The sequence below is a fragment of the Magnolia sinica genome, chromosome 10, assembly GCF_029962835.1.
Source record: "Magnolia sinica isolate HGM2019 chromosome 10, MsV1, whole genome shotgun sequence".
NCBI lineage: Eukaryota > Viridiplantae > Streptophyta > Magnoliopsida > Magnoliales > Magnoliaceae > Magnolia > Magnolia sinica.
The window spans coordinates 58,396,775-58,414,016 of record NC_080582.1 but is presented as its reverse complement, the minus strand read 5'-3'; the positions used below and the strand labels follow the sequence as shown (position 1 = coordinate 58,414,016).

Below are 17,242 nucleotides of genomic sequence, written 5' to 3'. Positions count from 1 at the left end.
TAGAGGGTTTAAGCAACAATTTAACTATTGGTTCAAGTCTAATTTATAAAAAATGATGAGGTTCAAGCACATATTTAAGATGGATGTTGAAATCCTCATTTGAGTATTAATCCCAAGGAATATGACTTAGAATTTATTGGTTTAGAGGCTTGGGACGAGGGATATGATCATTGAATTACCTAGGCTTCTATTGTATAAAAAACTCATCTATATACTCAGGAACCTAATGACCTTTATATAAAGTTCGAGTTCCAATGGTAAACAATTGGGTAGATAACGGCTCTGCCGATGACATTGTGAAAATTGGGTTTCCAGTTGAAATGTTGCTGGATAGTTTATACACTGCTACTTGATGCCATCGAGTGGTCTTTGATGTCATCGAGGGGACCCTTCGATGGGTCCTTAATGCCACTGAGAAACTCGAATAAAAATTTCAATATTTGCTGTATAGATTTGAGTTACCTACTTGATTCCATCGGGGGGAACTTCAATGCCATCGAAGACCCATCGAGGTTTGCTCGATGAGATCCAGCAACACTCACAAGTCTGTTGTTTTGGGCATATAATTTCACAGTAGTTGTAACACCCTGTACTTTTTCAGTACTTGGGTGTTACAAGAAGGCCCAACTTCGTGTAAACATAGACCTATCCTATTTAAACATTTAACTTCATGCTAGCCTGAATCTGACCGTTGAGTATAATCGCTATTCATAGATCAAATCATCCATCCGTTGAATTTCAAGTTGGGCCATCACATCATTTGGAAAACCCATTTTTAGGATCTCAATCTCCTTGATAGGTATATGGAACTGTCCACCTTAAACTTAAAAGCTTAAATCGTGAAATCCACCATTCATCGGACTGATGACCTCTTGTAAGAGAACTTGGATATTTAATTAAACAAAACATTCATCAGACTTTGAAAGCAATGGTGTAAGTATATCCACACTAGCCAGGAACATTTAAGATCATTGATGATCAAATATGGACATAATCAGACTGTTGAAACATTAGATATCATTAGATATAACACAAAATCACTTGATGCGTCCACTTGAGCTATGAATCTCTCCCATTTTGCCTAGGGGTCCTAACTGGACCCATGGAGTTAGGTGGTCAGAGTGGATTCATCGAATACATTGTTGTGGACATCACTTTCATGGGGTGTTCACATAGCGGGCGTACTCCTGCACAACATCGAACATGGCACTCGATCAAACCGGGTTTTACCTATCAACCTGAAGAGAAAAACTCCTCTTCTTCTTTTTCTTTTCCCTCCAACAACGAACGAAGTTTGTCTGTTTTAATTTGGGCCCACCATCTTAGATCATATGGGTGATCTAAACCGTCCATCACATTCAGAAGGGAATTCTGACCAAACCCCAGCGTTTTCAACAGTGGCCATGCACGTGTGGACTCACAATCTCAACCACAATTGATTTGTATGCAGCTAGTTTTTCTGAAAATGGAAACTTCCCGCTGCTGCCACATTGGCAATCTAAATAGCTATTTTCTGATCAATCCTAGTCCTTCATTTGAGAAAATCACAACTGTTATTCCTTTCTGTTTTGAGGTTTTCCATAACTGGAGTTCGGGTGGAAAGAATCTTACCTTGTGCATTGCTGGCACAATTCTAGCCGTTGTTTTATTTCTAGAAGGCCTCTAGGAGCATCCTAGTCGTCCAATCTAGGGCTTCTTAAGGCCTCGTGGGTGGCAATCGCAAGTTCTCACGAGTGAACTTGATATCGCAAGAAAACTGCCGCAACTCAAAATCTCGTTAACCATCGAAATTTTCATCTCAATTTTCCCAATGATTGGTCCCACAATGATCAGGGGACCTATCGACACCATCCATACAATATTGATTGTAAGATCAACCATTAACTGATGATCCGTCATCATCATGGCCATCATCTTCCCCGTTCCACATGAAACCCACCACCCTCTAGTGGGCCCCATCTTCTAATATGAGTCATCTAGCTGGTGGCCCCTAGCATCAGATGGACCTCTATAATGATGCATTCTGATCATGCAAACTAGTTTTGCTACATTCGAACCAAATTGCGCCTATTGTTCGATAATCAACTTAGCCTAATCGTAGCTAATTCGAAGGCTAGTTAATTGCGAATCCCCTAGAAGACAATTAAGGAAACCTATAAAGAGCCCTTTAGGGCAGCCCTTCCCAGAAAAAAAATCTAGAGAGAGAGAGAGGAAGAGAAACGAGAGAGAAGGAGAGCCGGGGGCCTGGGTTGATGTCGAGTTGAGTGGACTTAGCTCGCCGAGTCTGAGTTGGGTATGGTCTAGTCCAAGTCAAGAATCCACTATCAAAAAAATGAGTAAAGGCTATGATTATAATGACTTTTAGCTACGGATATAAACCGTAGTAAAGTTACTACGGCTTAAATCCGTAGCTAAAGCTGCTAACCCCATCTAGTCTTGGCTAGAGCGTAAGGGGCTCCATGGGCCCACTGCAATGTATATATTTTTATCTAAACGTTCATCCATTTTGAAAGCTCATTTTAATAAATGCATCCAAAAAAGGAGGCAGATCAAGGCTCAAGTGAACCACATGGTAAGAAACATTGGAGATTAAATGCCTACCATTAAATCTTTCTTGGGAGTGGTGTGGTCCAACTGGGCCTTTGATCTTCATAAATCTTGAGATCATGTCCTAAAATGAACTTTAAAAATTAATGGACAGTGTGGATAAACCACATACATCACTGTGGGCCCACAGAACCAACGGTTGGAACGCCCGTACCTAGTTCCGTCCGATGAGTGTAATCCCTAATCCGCACCCAAAAGGAGCCTTCGAATTTTTTATTTTTATTTTTTTCATTCTCGCGGGCTGTAAGCTATCTCTATTCCTCTCCCTCCCTCCCTCCCTCCCTCTGTCTCTCCATCTCATGCTAATGGTAGTCTGGACAGGAGGAGATGCTTTCTCCATGCGGTGAAGAAAGAATCGAATGCTAACAACAATCTGCAGAAGCTTAACTAGCAACTCCAATCCCTCTCTCAGAATCCTTAGTACGTAAGAATGCCCGTCCCTACCTCCTCCCCTCTCTTTCTTACTTTGGCACTCTCTCTCTCTCTCTCTGTGTTTTTTCATTTCTCTTTCACCCATGGAGGATTTGAGGGTTTGTGAATCTTAGGAATTGGGGAGTTGTGGATTTTGGAAATTGGGGATTTGGGGATTTTAGGGATTTGAGGATATTGGGGGCTTTAATATTGAAGGAATTTGGTGCTATAATATTTACAGATTATTCCTTATTCATAAATTGTGGAGGCAGTACAATGATTGTTGGGAAGAAAGAATATGAAGGTGACTCATCAGAAATGAGATCGTTAGAAAGTCTCTTCTACTGACAGATGGGCTTATAGTAGCACAGGGGAAGAGCTCTACTATGTTGTTATCTGGTCTTCAGGGTCTTGGTAATGTTTCTTTCCTTGTCTAAGCCTCATAGTATGGTGTTGCTATGATTCTATACATTATGGTGGCTGTATATCCTTTAGTCAATAAAGTTCTCAAATTTTTTGTATAAAATCTTTCTTAAAAATTTCAATGGAACTGAATGGTATAGATTGTTTGTTCATGAACCAGAACCACATTCTTGAAACTACGGAATTCCTGGGTTGAGTTTGAGTGAAGCTTCAAAATATGCAAGCTCAACGCCCTTGTATAGTGTACTGATTAAAAATTATTTTTTTTTTTTGTGTGTTCTGAGATGCTTCTATGTTAGTTTGACGATATTTCCTCATCGTTTGAGTACTGTGTGTAGCCATGTTTTTCCTCGATGGAAGGTGCTGAGGAAACTTTCCCCTTTTGTGATTCAAAGAGGGGTCTTGTCTTCCTAAATTCCTGTCCAATATCACGTCTGCCTTATTTTCAACGGTCAAGATGTTAGTGAACATGTCTATCATGAAAGAAACTAATTGAGTTCAATGATTTTTGGTGTTTTCCTTTCTGATGACATTTGCCTGGCATCTATGATTCGTTGGAATTGCTTAATACCTATTTGCAGCAACTGTTTTTAAGTGGTTGGGACAGGCAATGATTCTAGGAATGATTAAAATGAACTTACCTCTATGTTCCTTTCATTTTCAACTTAGTGTAGTAAATGTTTACTTTGTGAATGGAAAGTAGCAGGGGAAGCAGCTGCTGCTGGTCTTTCTCTTTCTGATGTTACTGCAGAAGCAAAGTATGCATCTGAAATGGTGGGAACGATGGGTGTCGCCCTCTCTGTTTGTACACTTCTAGGCCAGGTCGCATCAGATCGTTTAGGCTCAAGAATAATGGAGCTAGGTCTTGGAATCGTAAGTTGTTAAATAATCTCATTTTCTTGCTATCTTAATTACAGTTTAATCCATTTCAGGTACCTTTAATGATCAAGCAACCTGAATGAAGATCTTCCAATGATTATCGATCTTTATATGTATCTCAACCACTAGAATATAATTTCTTGGGACCCTGCGATGGCTACTTGAGAATAGGACTTCAGAATTTATGCATCAACATGCACCACTATGGCTTTCATAAATTGGTTCTTTGACTTGAAAATATTTCTCACACTACAGGCTTTGCTTTGTGTTAGATCATTCCAATTGGTTGACATCATCCTGCTGATTGGCTGGTGTAATGACATGTATTTCCTTTTGCAGCATGGGGAGCCTGGGGCCGCTGTTGCTGACATCCAACCTGTGGATGTAGTGGTATCTCATGTTCTAAAGCAGATTTTATCAATGGTCTATTTCACTTGATCACTGATTATTATACTGCTACTTCTACATTCTGTTTTGTTGCTTAAAATATGGCATAACAGGTCCCATGATAAAACTGAAACTCAATTATGATTGCATGCTAAATCTAGTTCTCTTTTCTCATCTTTTTATCCTTTCTAGACATTATTGGAATCTTTACTAGTCCCAGTAGTGTTTAGTTCCTTTAATTCCTTTGCATTCTCTTCTTATATTTTACTATTGGCACTAGTGCAGCTATCTGGTCTTCAGGGGCCTAGTAATGTGGAATTTTGGATAGTTTCTTCATTTTTCTGTGCATATTGGTGTTTTATATATATATATATATATATATATATTGAAAACCTTGCTTATGGGTATTTTTGTTTTTCATCACATCTGAAAAATGAATTGGACTATATTTGGGTTTTCTCGTTTTTCTAATTACCCATTACAAAACATGTATTACAAATGAAAGATCTCTTATCTTGGAGAAATGAGATTGTTCTTCATTCATGGAATGTACATTGTTTCTTCTCTCATCTTGATGGGTGTGAAGAGTGATATAATTGATATAAGAACTGCAGTGGAAATTGCTACTTTTGAAAGAAATAGAGTAGGTAGGTTCTTGTAATATTTAGTCATCAAACAAGGGTGATTTGGATAACTTATTCAGTGGACCATAGCCCAAAAATGAAGTCAAATGGACTGCAATGGCCATCCATTCAATGGCCTGCAAACAAATCATTAAAACAAAGTCGAGATAAAAGAGAGAAACCAAGAAAAGAGAAGTGAAGTGGTTTACATTCAACTAGAAAACTCATAATGAGCATATTGTTTGGATAGTTTCAATTAGCATAGAAGAGATGGAGACTGTTTCTTTTGCCTGCCCAGTGGGCTATCTGGTCTTAGAGAAACTTGCACTCTTTTAAAGATAAAAGGGCTCAGTTGGGGGGAGTGCTTCAGTCCATGAAGGAGTGGGCTCCTTCATCTTCTATGGGTTGGGTTTGAAGCCTTGATGTTCGCATTTTTCTGTTTATTGGTTTCTGTTTTTCTGTCTTTTTCTTTTGGCTTTTGCCTATAATTTGTTCATCTTTGAAGGGAAAAAAAGTTTCAAGCAACATAGTTTTTGGGCTACTGTCCATTCACACAGTAGCACATGTATGATGGTGACCACGGACTACATAACTTCCATTTCTCTTGCTGTGAATTGATGATGAGGCATATTTTTAACCCAGTAGCAACTTATTCAATCATGTAATAAAATGTGGTTTTATTTGTAACTTAGTACACATTTCTAGTTGCAGCCAAACATGCCAACATGGCAAAGGTTTAGGATGTTGTTGTATCAACTTTGATTGGTTAAGTGGAATTAATATTGCTATAAAATCTTACTGTTCTTATATAGCTGTTGAAAATTTGATTTGGGTTCCAATTTCCACTACGGTTCATTGTCCTGGTTGTTGACGTAAGTTTTGAGGGAAGGCGATTGAGTGAGGCGATTGGGAACAGCAGGTGTTCCTGGTTTGGTGCTTTTCTTCTGTTGCAGTCTTCTCCTTGCAATGTAGCTCCTTATCCAAGGAGTCACATCCTCGCTGATCTTGATCATAATGAAGAATAAGAGGTGGTAGATGATTGTCATACTGAAGAGAACCGGCAGGTCCAACCATTTCGAGTGGTCAACGTCGATCTAGAAGATGTATTCTAGTATGTATTCACCAGAGATCATTGGGAGATCTGGTGTCTGGTTATCAAATTCCTGGCCCCTCAGATCATTCTGGTATTGGCCCTGAGGAGCAAAAAGAACATTTTGAATATTGAACCTTTTAAGTGAAAATTCTACATTTTAAGAAGAAATTGTTAAGGGCCTAAGTATTCGAGTTTAGGAATCTTTCGTTATAGTCTGATTCTCTAGGGTTTGAAGCACTTTATCAATATATATTTTTAAAATTTTCTAGATGAATGAGTCTTCCTGTATTTCAAGGAATTCCAAACAACACCTTAGTTCCTTGTTCTAAAAAACACAGATTCAGATGGCTTTGTGTACCTGATGTGCCCAGAAACGGAAACTGATGTAAGACATTGGATATCGACAGACAGGTTTTGGGATGTCCTTTGGCAGTGGCAAAGGATAAACACGGCGTGCGTGTCTCGAATGAACACCCAAACACTTTATTCTTATCTAATTTCAATTTCCTTGCAACATGTGTGTCTCGAATGAACTAGAGGCTGGCCGTCCAAAAGCAGCAGAGTTTTCAGTAGTGGTGGCTGTTTCTATGTCGGCATTGTTTGAAATTCTCTTCATAGTTGCAATTCTCATCACCATGAGCCACTTCCCAAACCTGTCACAAATTCTCTTCACATCGTCGTGCTCCACCAGAAGATGCATTCTTTTTTTTTTCTTTTTTTTTTTTCTTCTTCTTATGGATGAAAGAGATAGGGAGGATAAGAAGTGCGGGGGTTTTGATGATGCTTGACACGCTTCCATAGGGAGGGAGGAAGGGATGGATATTTTGTAGAAAAGGGTTTATCAAAGTCATGATCTCTGTAGGAAAGGAGTGGAAACCTCTTTAGGTGACTGCCGTGATTGGGCCCTTGCAAGTCCTGATTTCCGTGGCTGGCCTTTTGGGGGATTGGGATGGAGATTTTGGTGACTTTCAGCTAATGTTTTGTCTGTAGCAGGGTCCTTTTATTTTTCTAGTTTTCTTTTTTCTCAAGTTGGTAACAAGAGAGTCACCTCCTATGCTATGTTGTGCTTTCTTCACTATTTTGTGGTTTCAATGAAATTTCATTATCTTTCTTCGCTATGAGTGGAGCCCATGTCTTAGGACTTTGATTTGATGAAGCCAACCACGATGCTCAAGGAGGGAAAAGGGTGTTAAGGTGAGTTGTGTCCTTGTCTTCCATTTTATTTTACATATAACTTTAATACACACAAAATAATCCAAGAGCTGACTCTCTTTTGCATGTTGAGATCAATCCAAGGCCATGACAATGCCAAGAACAACCACCTAGTGACTGTATGCAGATGTATGCAAGAGCTGACTCTCAATTTTTTAGAGAAATGCTTCAGTGCTTGCAGAGAGCCCTATAAGTTATAAGTGCTTCTACTTGCAGTGGTTGACAGTGATCAATTGAACTGTCCATTAAGTCCATGACAATTTTTCATGGGCTACTAAAATGGGATGATCCAATCAATCCTTGATTTGACCTATTTTTGTGTAATCAGCAATCAGCAATGATGATCAACACTGATTAGGCCTATTTTTGTGTAAATGATGTCGACTGTCCATATTAAAGGCCATTGATCAAATGGTTGGGTTTTGGTCGAATTATGCGATCTTTTCCCACAAAAAATGAGTCGGACCTAATGAACAGACTAGATCAATGAATCGACCTATGTTAGTGTCCCCATAAGAACACTTTATAACTTGTTGTGCTAAGAAAGCATTAGAGCATCTCTTCATATTCTAAATGTAGTTTTCCTGATAGAAGTTACTTTCTAATGCAGGCAATCGATAGGCTGGACTGATGGTTATTCGAGCATACCATATGGTAGGTGATCCAGACTCATTTGCAATTGAATTGTGCACTGAATCTGAGAATTGGATGTGGATTCTGCATTCTATCTGCTCTCATGGTACAAACTCTCCATTCTAAGAATTGGATGTGGATTCTGCACTGAATCTGAGACTGGAAACCCCTTAAACAGTGTGTGTGTGTGTGTGTGTGTGTGTGTGTGTGTGTGTGTGAAAATTTAGAATATTCCTTCTCTCTGTCCTTGTTTAGGAAATTGAAAATTTTGACAAAAAATGCCACGGTTAGTGGCGCTTTTGCTCCAAATAAGCTAAAACGGACTAATTGGACACTTTTTGGAAATTTGTAACTCAATTTCCGAAATTGACTGGATACTTATAGAGCATAACCAGATCTAAAGCTGATTAAAATTTCAGCCCAATCCAACTTTTAGATTAGAAGAGCTCATGTAACAAAGATTAATGGTTGTCCAGCTTTCTTTTTGGAAATCTGTACCTTAGATTTGGAAACTAACCGCAGGTTAGGTAGTACTATATTAGACCAACCTACGATTGAGTTTTCAAGGCAATCGATGTGTGGATTGAAAAATATAGCTATTTTAAGATTCAGATGCCTGAAATCATGTTAAAAGAGACTGTCAGTGGCGCTTATGCACTGTCCAAAAGTGACACTGTTTAGTGGCAGCCAATTTATTCCTACTCTCTCTCTCTCTCTCCATTTTTTTAAAAAATTAGTTCTTTCCTCTCTTTTACATTTATTCAAGCTCATTCATTTTTTAATTCATTGCTCATCTTATGTAATCATAAATGAAATCTGATTAGAATTTGAATAATCATAAACTAAGTTACTGCAGGTAGCTGGCTGTGTTGTGGTAAGTTGAGACCCATGCATCCTGCACCCATGGGTGAAGTTTACAGTCTCTTGAGTCTATTTGCTTTCTCACATGGTGGTGATCGCATAAAGAGCCATAGTCTGTCAGATCGATGGCTCGAAAACAACCGTTGCTTGTCCATGGGGCACAAATGAGTTTTTTTTCTGGACCAACTCGGAAAATCCAGGTCTTACACAAAGTTACAGGAAATGAGTGTTAGATTGGTTTCAGCATGAAATCTTGATTGGTTAAATGCTAGGTGGAATGGTTGAATGAACACATGCATTTGATAGGTGGGTTCCACCTTGGGCCATTTGGACCGTGGAATAGTTGGCCTCCACCTTCGATTGCCATTGTCCTAGAAATCCATTCCGATTAGACAATCCTAACCATCCAATCAATAGCCAAGAAACTGCCAGTAAAATAGATAGAAAATGAGTTGAATCAATGGCGTTGAGTCTATTGGTTGGACAGGTAGGACCATTAGAATGATCTTCAGATCATTGCCCATATAGGGTGGTCTGATCCATAATAAAGTGACAAGGCATTCCTCAAAAATTGCTTTTGTGCAGACATCTGAAAGCAGAATTGGTCTATGACACTGACAAGACAGTAAAGAAAAAACTATGTTCATCAATTTAGCCTAGGCACCTGTATTCTTAACACTCAATTGAAATGTTTATAATCATTTAATTAGAAAGATCCATTCTTTTGTAAGACTATCATGCATTTAATCATCATCATTATACCCCGGTCCCAACTATTTGGGGTCAGCTGACTATTTGAATGGGATTGGAACTGGTAATGCACAGCTCTTAGAACGAAGGTTCTATAACACCATAATATTGTTATGTTGCCAAAATATCTTAAAACAACTGCAATGGGTAGAGTCAGACTCAGCATATAGTTGGTAAGAGTTAAATTGTTTTGTTGTCAAACATCACCTAGGTTCAATTTTAAGGCCCATAAGCAGTATGTTCTTAGCTGGCCACCGTTGTATCTCTAACGATGTATGTTGGACTGGGCATTTTAGCTGCAGAAACCTTTTGCCAGCATCACCTGTCACTCCATTGAGTCATGCATGCCATACTGCTGGGTTAACTGACAAGCGGTGAAACTTGCAAGTATGGCTAAACATGCATATCTGATAAATTCCTTTTTGAATGTTTGTCATGCATGCCTAATGAGAAAACTATCTAGAACTCGAGGCATTGCCACTAATCACTGGCATGTCTTACTTGTAATTGACAAGCAAATGGAGATTTTCTTTTCATGATGGTCAACTTTGCTTGCACATTTTTCAGGTCATAGATAATCGTGGTCAGTATCTGTTCCACTTGAGAAGTAGGTACTTGTAGCTACCGATGGTCCTCCTCGCGAAAATCGTCCAGACGTTTATTTTGGCCCTACAAATCATATGGTGAGACCATTCCTTTTGTGTCAATTTCATTCTTCTTTGAGTTTTTATTAATTCATTAAGAAAAAAGAAAAGAAAAAGAAAAAGAAAATGGTTATACATGATGCACTTCTTTCACTTTGTCTTTCTTTCCCCCAATGGTCATTCCGATTTATGAATGCCATGACTATTTGTAAGATGATGGAATATACAAAGCTATTGCAGGAAGTGACTTTGTCATTACTAGAGTTGCATTTCGAGACAACTCTTCAAAGTACTACATAAATGACCGTGGAAGTAATTTTACAGAGGTCACTAAGAAATTGAAAGGAAAAGGAGTGGACTTGGACAACAATCGGTTTTTGATTCTTCAGGTGGGTGATGGGCTGATGGCTTAAAAAGGCCTATTTACTTGTGAAAAAAATATCATACTATCAAAATATATCTTCTCTTTCAATTATTTATCATTGAAATTTAAGGGTGAAGTCGAGAAAATTTCTCTAATGAAGTTAAAGATTTTGTAATTGAATGAATGAAAGATTGTAATAGAATGAATGAAAGATTGTAATAGAATGAATGAAGGATTGTAATAGAATGAATGAATGATTATGCAGGTGGTAATTGAATGAATAAATGATTATATATATTTTTTAATGTACGAAATAGCTACAGATATAGACCGTAGCTGATAATCTGACAGCTGTAGCCATTATTAAATTTGGCATGTTGTTACGGACTTTTAGCTACAAATAATATCCGTAGCTGTTTATGCTTATCGCTATAGGTATTATTGCTACGGATTTTATCTGTAGCTGTTGTAACATATAGTTACGGATTAAATCCGTAGTTATAGGTTCCAGACCTATTGTTACGGCACCTACGACTACGGTCGTGCCACGGATTAGAACCGTAGCCATAAGTCTATGGCTACGGATTTTCTCCGAGCCATAGCTTTTAGACCTATGGCTACGGCACCAATGGCTACGGTCGTGCTACGGACTTTAACCGTAGCCATAGGTCTTTAGCTACGGTTTTTATCCGTAGCCTTTGCCCAGTTTTCTGGTAGTGCTACTTTGATAAACTTACTGAAAAGGAGAGAGTGATAGAGGAAGCAGGATGGAGAAGAAGATTGCAGGCGGACTGGTTGCTGGAGTTTTTCTGGCACCTTCAAACTAGTTGCCAAGTCACCGTCCGAGTTTGTTGAGTTTGGGTTGAATTTGGCCCCTAGTTGGCTAAGCAAGAAGAGGGAGAGTGAGGAAAGATGAAGAAGAGAGAGAGAGAGAGAGAGAGAGAGAGAGAGAGAGGGTTCGAGCTTCGTGGTGAGTTGTTGTCCACTCTCCCTCATAAGCGTCTCTGACACCTTATTTGCTAATGCCAACACTCCCTCAATACACGACCACAACACATAATATTGAGTGTCAAATATTACATATTTTCCCTTATTTATATATTGGTTTTATCAACATGATAAGGCATAATGGTATATTTTATACATGTTTATGTTGCAAGGTGAATCTGAGAGCTTAGATTGAAAAGAATGCTAAAAGCATGGATCTTAGGAGACTAAGAATGAAGAATTCACATGCCAAAAATCCAAGGAAACGAAGTACAAAGGCTGAAGAAAGCACTTGAAAGATGCAGAATCCGCAACAGAAAATAGGACATTTCAGTCCCACCGGAGCTAACTTCAGTCCAACTAAAATTGCAGAAAACTGTCCAGTAAGAAATCAGGATAATTCGGTCTGACCTGAGTTAACTTTGGTTGGAGAATTTGGTTGGAGTCGGTCCAACCTAAATTTGACAGATTTTCTACACAAGAATTTTCAGCATCAACTTCGGTCCAACCGAAATCGCGCAAAATTGTCCAGCGTGAAAGTGCGATTTTCAATCTTAATTTGGTTGGACCGAACCCAACTTCAGTCTAACCGAAGCGTAACGTGGAAAAGCTGCGAACTGCGTAAATTGAGGTGGTTTCGCAACGGATTGCAGAAATTCCAAGTCGGTGCGTAAGGTGGAGCTTCACAACTATAAATAAGAGTCCCTAGGACGTTCCTAGGGATCTTTTAGGATTTAAGGAGTGCAGAAAAAGGGTGGAGCCGCCATTTGGGAGTTTTTCTTCTTCCTCCTTAGTTGGTCTTTTTGTTTTGTTTAAGAGTTCTTAGTTCAATCATGTCAATGGTTAGCTAAACCTCTTAGCTAGGGCTAAAAGGTGAAGCTTGTAGTGTGATTGGGATGTTTACTTTGTTTTGATTCATGTTTATGTTAAACTTCATTCATTTCTAGTTAATTTTAAGAAATATTTTCAGTTTTCAATGGTTGTTATGACTCAAATTATAATAGATTTGCAATAGCTTTAGATATCTTTTTTTCTTAATTGAGATTATAGGATTGGTAAATCCTGTTATTTGCCATCATCTCCGAGGCATGGTTGGGTGACGGAATCCCTTTAAAATCCCCACAATTCTCCTCCTTTGAGACTGGATCAATGAGAAGTTCAGAGATTCGATCATCTTTTTTTTTTCAATTGGATAAGATAGGACTCTGATTCCAGTTGGATCTCTTGAATCAAGCAAGGTAACATCTCAATTGCTACAAGTGGATCCTTGGCACCCTGGTTCTCACCTTTCAATTGATAGTTTTAATCAATATCATTCACAATAAATCTCTTTAATTCAGAATTGAGATTTTAGATCTTCTTCTAGTTCTACTGTTAGTTATTTTCAGAAATTTACAAGTTTAGTCCCTGTGGATTTGACCTCGGTCTCACCGAGTTATTACTACATTGCGACCCTACACTTGGGTTTGTGAACAAGTTTTTGGCACCATTGCCGGGACTACGAATATGTTTTTTTTTGAATTTAATTATTATTAGAATTAGGTTAAGATTAAGGTTTTTAGGATTCTTTAGTTTTTAGATTTTATTTTTAGGATTCATCTTATTATTATTATTATTATTTTTTTAATCTTTCTTTTAACATTGCTAACATTATTTTCTGTTTTATAGGATCCTAACATGGAACTCCAATCTGGTAACTTCCTTCTAATTTCTTCCCTCTACTTATTTTCCATATTATTGGAGGATCTTATTTTATTTAGGGAATAAAATCAGGATTAAGGTTTCACTATGAATGAACAAGAGTGGTTGGAGTGGGCACGTGGGTATGGTAATCTATTTCTAAAAAACGAGAGGTTTCGTGAAGAAGTGTTAGATGCTTATGCTTGGAAACAACCTATGTCTCAATTTTTTTTAAAACCATGATTGAGAACCGATTGGAATATAATGCTCCACCGATTAAGAAGTTTATACATGATCATATGAGGGAGAATAATTACACCCCACCGATTAAGAGAATAGTATGTGATTATTGGGGTTATCATGATTATTGGGGTGAAAATGTGTACCAACAATCATCTAACTCTCCCACCTATGACCCGTATGACTATGATCAGTGGAAACATCAAGATTGGAGAGATGAACCAATAATTGATTATAGTGACTATTCTCTTAGATCCCCTACATTTGAAATCCAAATAGAAATAATGTAAGAGAATTCACTTCAGAATTCCACACGAACTCTAGAGCTAATCCAAGCATTACAAGAAGTTTCAAAAGCTATGCAAGAGATAAGTGCATGCTCTGTAAGTATGGAGAATACTCAAATTGAGAACGAGAAGTTGGATCTTGTTAATGAGCATACGGTTCAATTTCCTGATGAGTCAATCTCAATGATTGTCCAAAGGAATGATCAATAGACATGGGTATCTTTCAAATATAATGATGCTAACACACTCCATTCACATGACACATTTGATCTCAGTGATGAGGAAGAGGCTACTTTATTCGAGCCTCAACCTAACATAGAAATACAATGTGAGGAATGTGATCCCAACTCACTTGTGAACTATACTGAATTAGACAATGATGAGGAGTGGGATGACAACCATGAATTTACAGCCCAAAATTTTTAGGAATCAATCTCAATTATGGTCCAGATAAATGATCAAGAAGTATAAGGAATTGTTAACCATAATGATCTACTTCACCTATCTGACACGTTTAATTTAAATGTGGAGGACAAGTTCCTTCCTAGTAAACCGCATGACCCTTTTGAGGCGTGCTCGGCCCACTCCCTTGATTTAAATGATGATTTGATTAAGGAGATGGATAACTTGCTAGACATGACTCCGGTATTTGAAACTACCCAGTGGAGGCCACTATTGAAACAGTCATCCCTTGTTGATACAATGCTTCTACTGACTAGTATTAATGAACCGAGTCTTCACATTAAATCTTCACCTTTTGATTCTCAATCTATCTATGCAGGGCAAGGTGAGACGTATCCAGTGAGGATCGACTCTCACCAAGATGAAAAGCAAAAGAGTATGCTTCACTCCATTCTCAAAGATGATGAAGGAGTCCTTAGGCATATCATCACAAACCTCAATGTGGAAAACGAGCCCCTCTCAACTGAATCTCTCCACTCTCTAGAAGATTGTTTGGCGCACTTTAAGAATTCTAATGACTATATGATTTAAGAAATAGTGGATGCCTTGCAAGACAATACCTCGGTAGTTGTTACTGACCGAGGGAATCTTTATTCTGAAAAACATCTTTCTCCAGATCCTAAATGTTTGCCATTAAGGGAGAAGGAGCTGAGAATTGAACTGAAGTCTGAAACTTCAGAATGTGCTTAAACTACACCACCTACTGAGGATTTTTCTGAATTTCACATAATCGTAGTCTCTAATTCACCATATTGTACTAACTTTGAAAGTTTGTCTGTCACAGGTGAATCATATATACTTTGGATACCTTAAGAGATTCAATGACGATTGTTTGCTAGGGTCCATAAATTTCTCTAGAAATTCATGCTCCCGGACATTCAAGCCCATTGCAAAAAGGGCTTTTGGATGATCTTATTGAGAAACCTACTGAAAAATTTATCAAGATATTGGTTGGAGGAGGAACCTTGTCACACGAATGAGTAGTTTTCCTTTGCTTTCCTAGTTTAGGAGTAGAATTTATTGCTTTCATATGATTTAAGACCAGGATAGTTTACTTTCAATTGTTTAGTTGTTGTGTTAACCCATCCTCATGTTGAGATCTTTGGAATAGCTTCAATTCACTTTCTTCAGGTAATACCTTTCCATCATTTCTCATTTCTTTTCGTTGCCTCATTTGCATTGTATGCCCATATCTTTTACATTGAGGACAATGTAGAATTTAGGTTGGGGGGTGTGGCTTAGGTAAACAAATAAGTATTAGCTTAGTTTTGAGTAAATTGTGGAAAATTTTCAATTTTTCAAGATGAAACCTGTTTGGAAATTGATAATTTGTGGATTAAGAATGCTTTGAGCATGATGATAAGATAAAAATCAAATTTTGAATTGTTGGAGCTTGATAAACTAAGTAGTCTATCACTTAAAGTGCTTACACTCAGTTGATTAAGAGGAAGTTTGAATATCATGTTAATCTAAATCACAAGACACATCTAAGTTGCTTTATGTGAATTATGGTAGAATTTCTGATTGTTATCATGTGCATCATTGAAAGATATTAAGAATTGAGTTTAAAGAATTTTATCCACCTTAAAAGATAAAAATAACCAGTTAAAAAATAATGAGATCGATAAAAACGTCATGTATGATAAAAAGACTGGAAAAGAATGAAAGAATGTAAAGTCTGAAAAAGAATGGAGATAAAGAGACTGAAAATACTGAATAAATATAAGTGACCGTCAATATAAAATCAAAAACTGGAAAAAAAAGGAAAAGGGGACAAGTTTGGAATCAGCACTTGAGTTTTCAACCAATCTTGAAGTGGTGAGCATGGCTAACATTATTCTTATAGGGAGTAAGTTGATTTTCACCAAGCACATTGAAAAACTTGGTATATGAACTTATACTTTTATGTAATTGATAAAGAACCTAATTGATTGATTGATTATGTGATTCAGCTCTAGGCTTTCAAAATGCCGCTTTCTCATCTTAATCCTAGTCACTCATACTTGATTGCACAAAGGATTGATTTCTAAAATAGGTTTGAACATGGAGAATTGAGAATTGTTTCACGCATGTTTTTGCTTGAGACTAACAAAATGCTGATTGGGGAGTATGCTGAGTGTCAAATATTGTATATTTTCCCTATTTATATCTTGGTTTTATGAACATGATAAAGCTTAATGGTATATTTTATACATATTTGTGTTGCAAGGTGAATCTGAGAGCTTGGATTGAAAAGAATGCTAAAAGCATAGATTTAATACTCAAGAATCACCAAGGTAAAAGATGGATCTTAGGAGACTAAGAATGACTAATTCACATGCCAAAGATCCAAGGAAACCAAGTATAAAAGATGAAGAAAGCACTTGAAAGAATGCAGAATCCGTAACAGAAAACAGGACATTTCAGTCCAACCTGAGCCAACTTCGGTTCGAATGAAATTACAGAAAACTGTCCAATAAGAAATCAGGATAATTCGGTCTGACCTGAGTCAACTTCGGTCCGTCCGAAGTACTTCGGTTGGAGTCAGTCTGACCTAAGTTTGATAGATTTTCTACATAAGAATTTTCAGCATCAAATTTGGTTCGACCGAAATCACACAATTGTCCAACGAGAAAGTGCGATTTTCAATTTTAATTCGGTCCAACCGAACCCAAATTCGATTTGACCTAAGCATAACACGGAAAAGCTATGGACTGCGT

The 17,242-nt window shown here is 37.8% G+C and overlaps 1 protein-coding gene across 7 annotated transcripts; it reads left to right on the top strand.

The window, feature by feature from the left end:
• Window positions 1-2,872: 2,872 nt before the first annotated feature.
• Window positions 2,873-4,978, top strand: LOC131257486 (putative 3,4-dihydroxy-2-butanone kinase). Of its 7 annotated transcripts, none has more exons than XM_058258314.1 (4): window positions 2,873-3,027; window positions 3,291-3,432; window positions 4,145-4,314; window positions 4,660-4,978. In XM_058258314.1, exons 2-4 carry the CDS (start codon window positions 3,405-3,407, stop codon window positions 4,756-4,758), a joined length of 297 nt encoding a protein of 98 aa, XP_058114297.1. In that variant the 5' UTR covers window positions 2,873-3,027; window positions 3,291-3,404; the 3' UTR covers window positions 4,759-4,978. The 7 variants fall into 7 exon arrangements, 4 of the variants coding, with proteins under 4 accessions (XP_058114297.1, XP_058114298.1, XP_058114296.1 ...); XM_058258315.1 differs by having other exon boundaries at window positions 3,260-3,432; window positions 4,148-4,314; XM_058258313.1 differs by having other exon boundaries at window positions 3,260-3,432.
• Window positions 4,979-17,242: the final 12,264 nt, after the last annotated feature.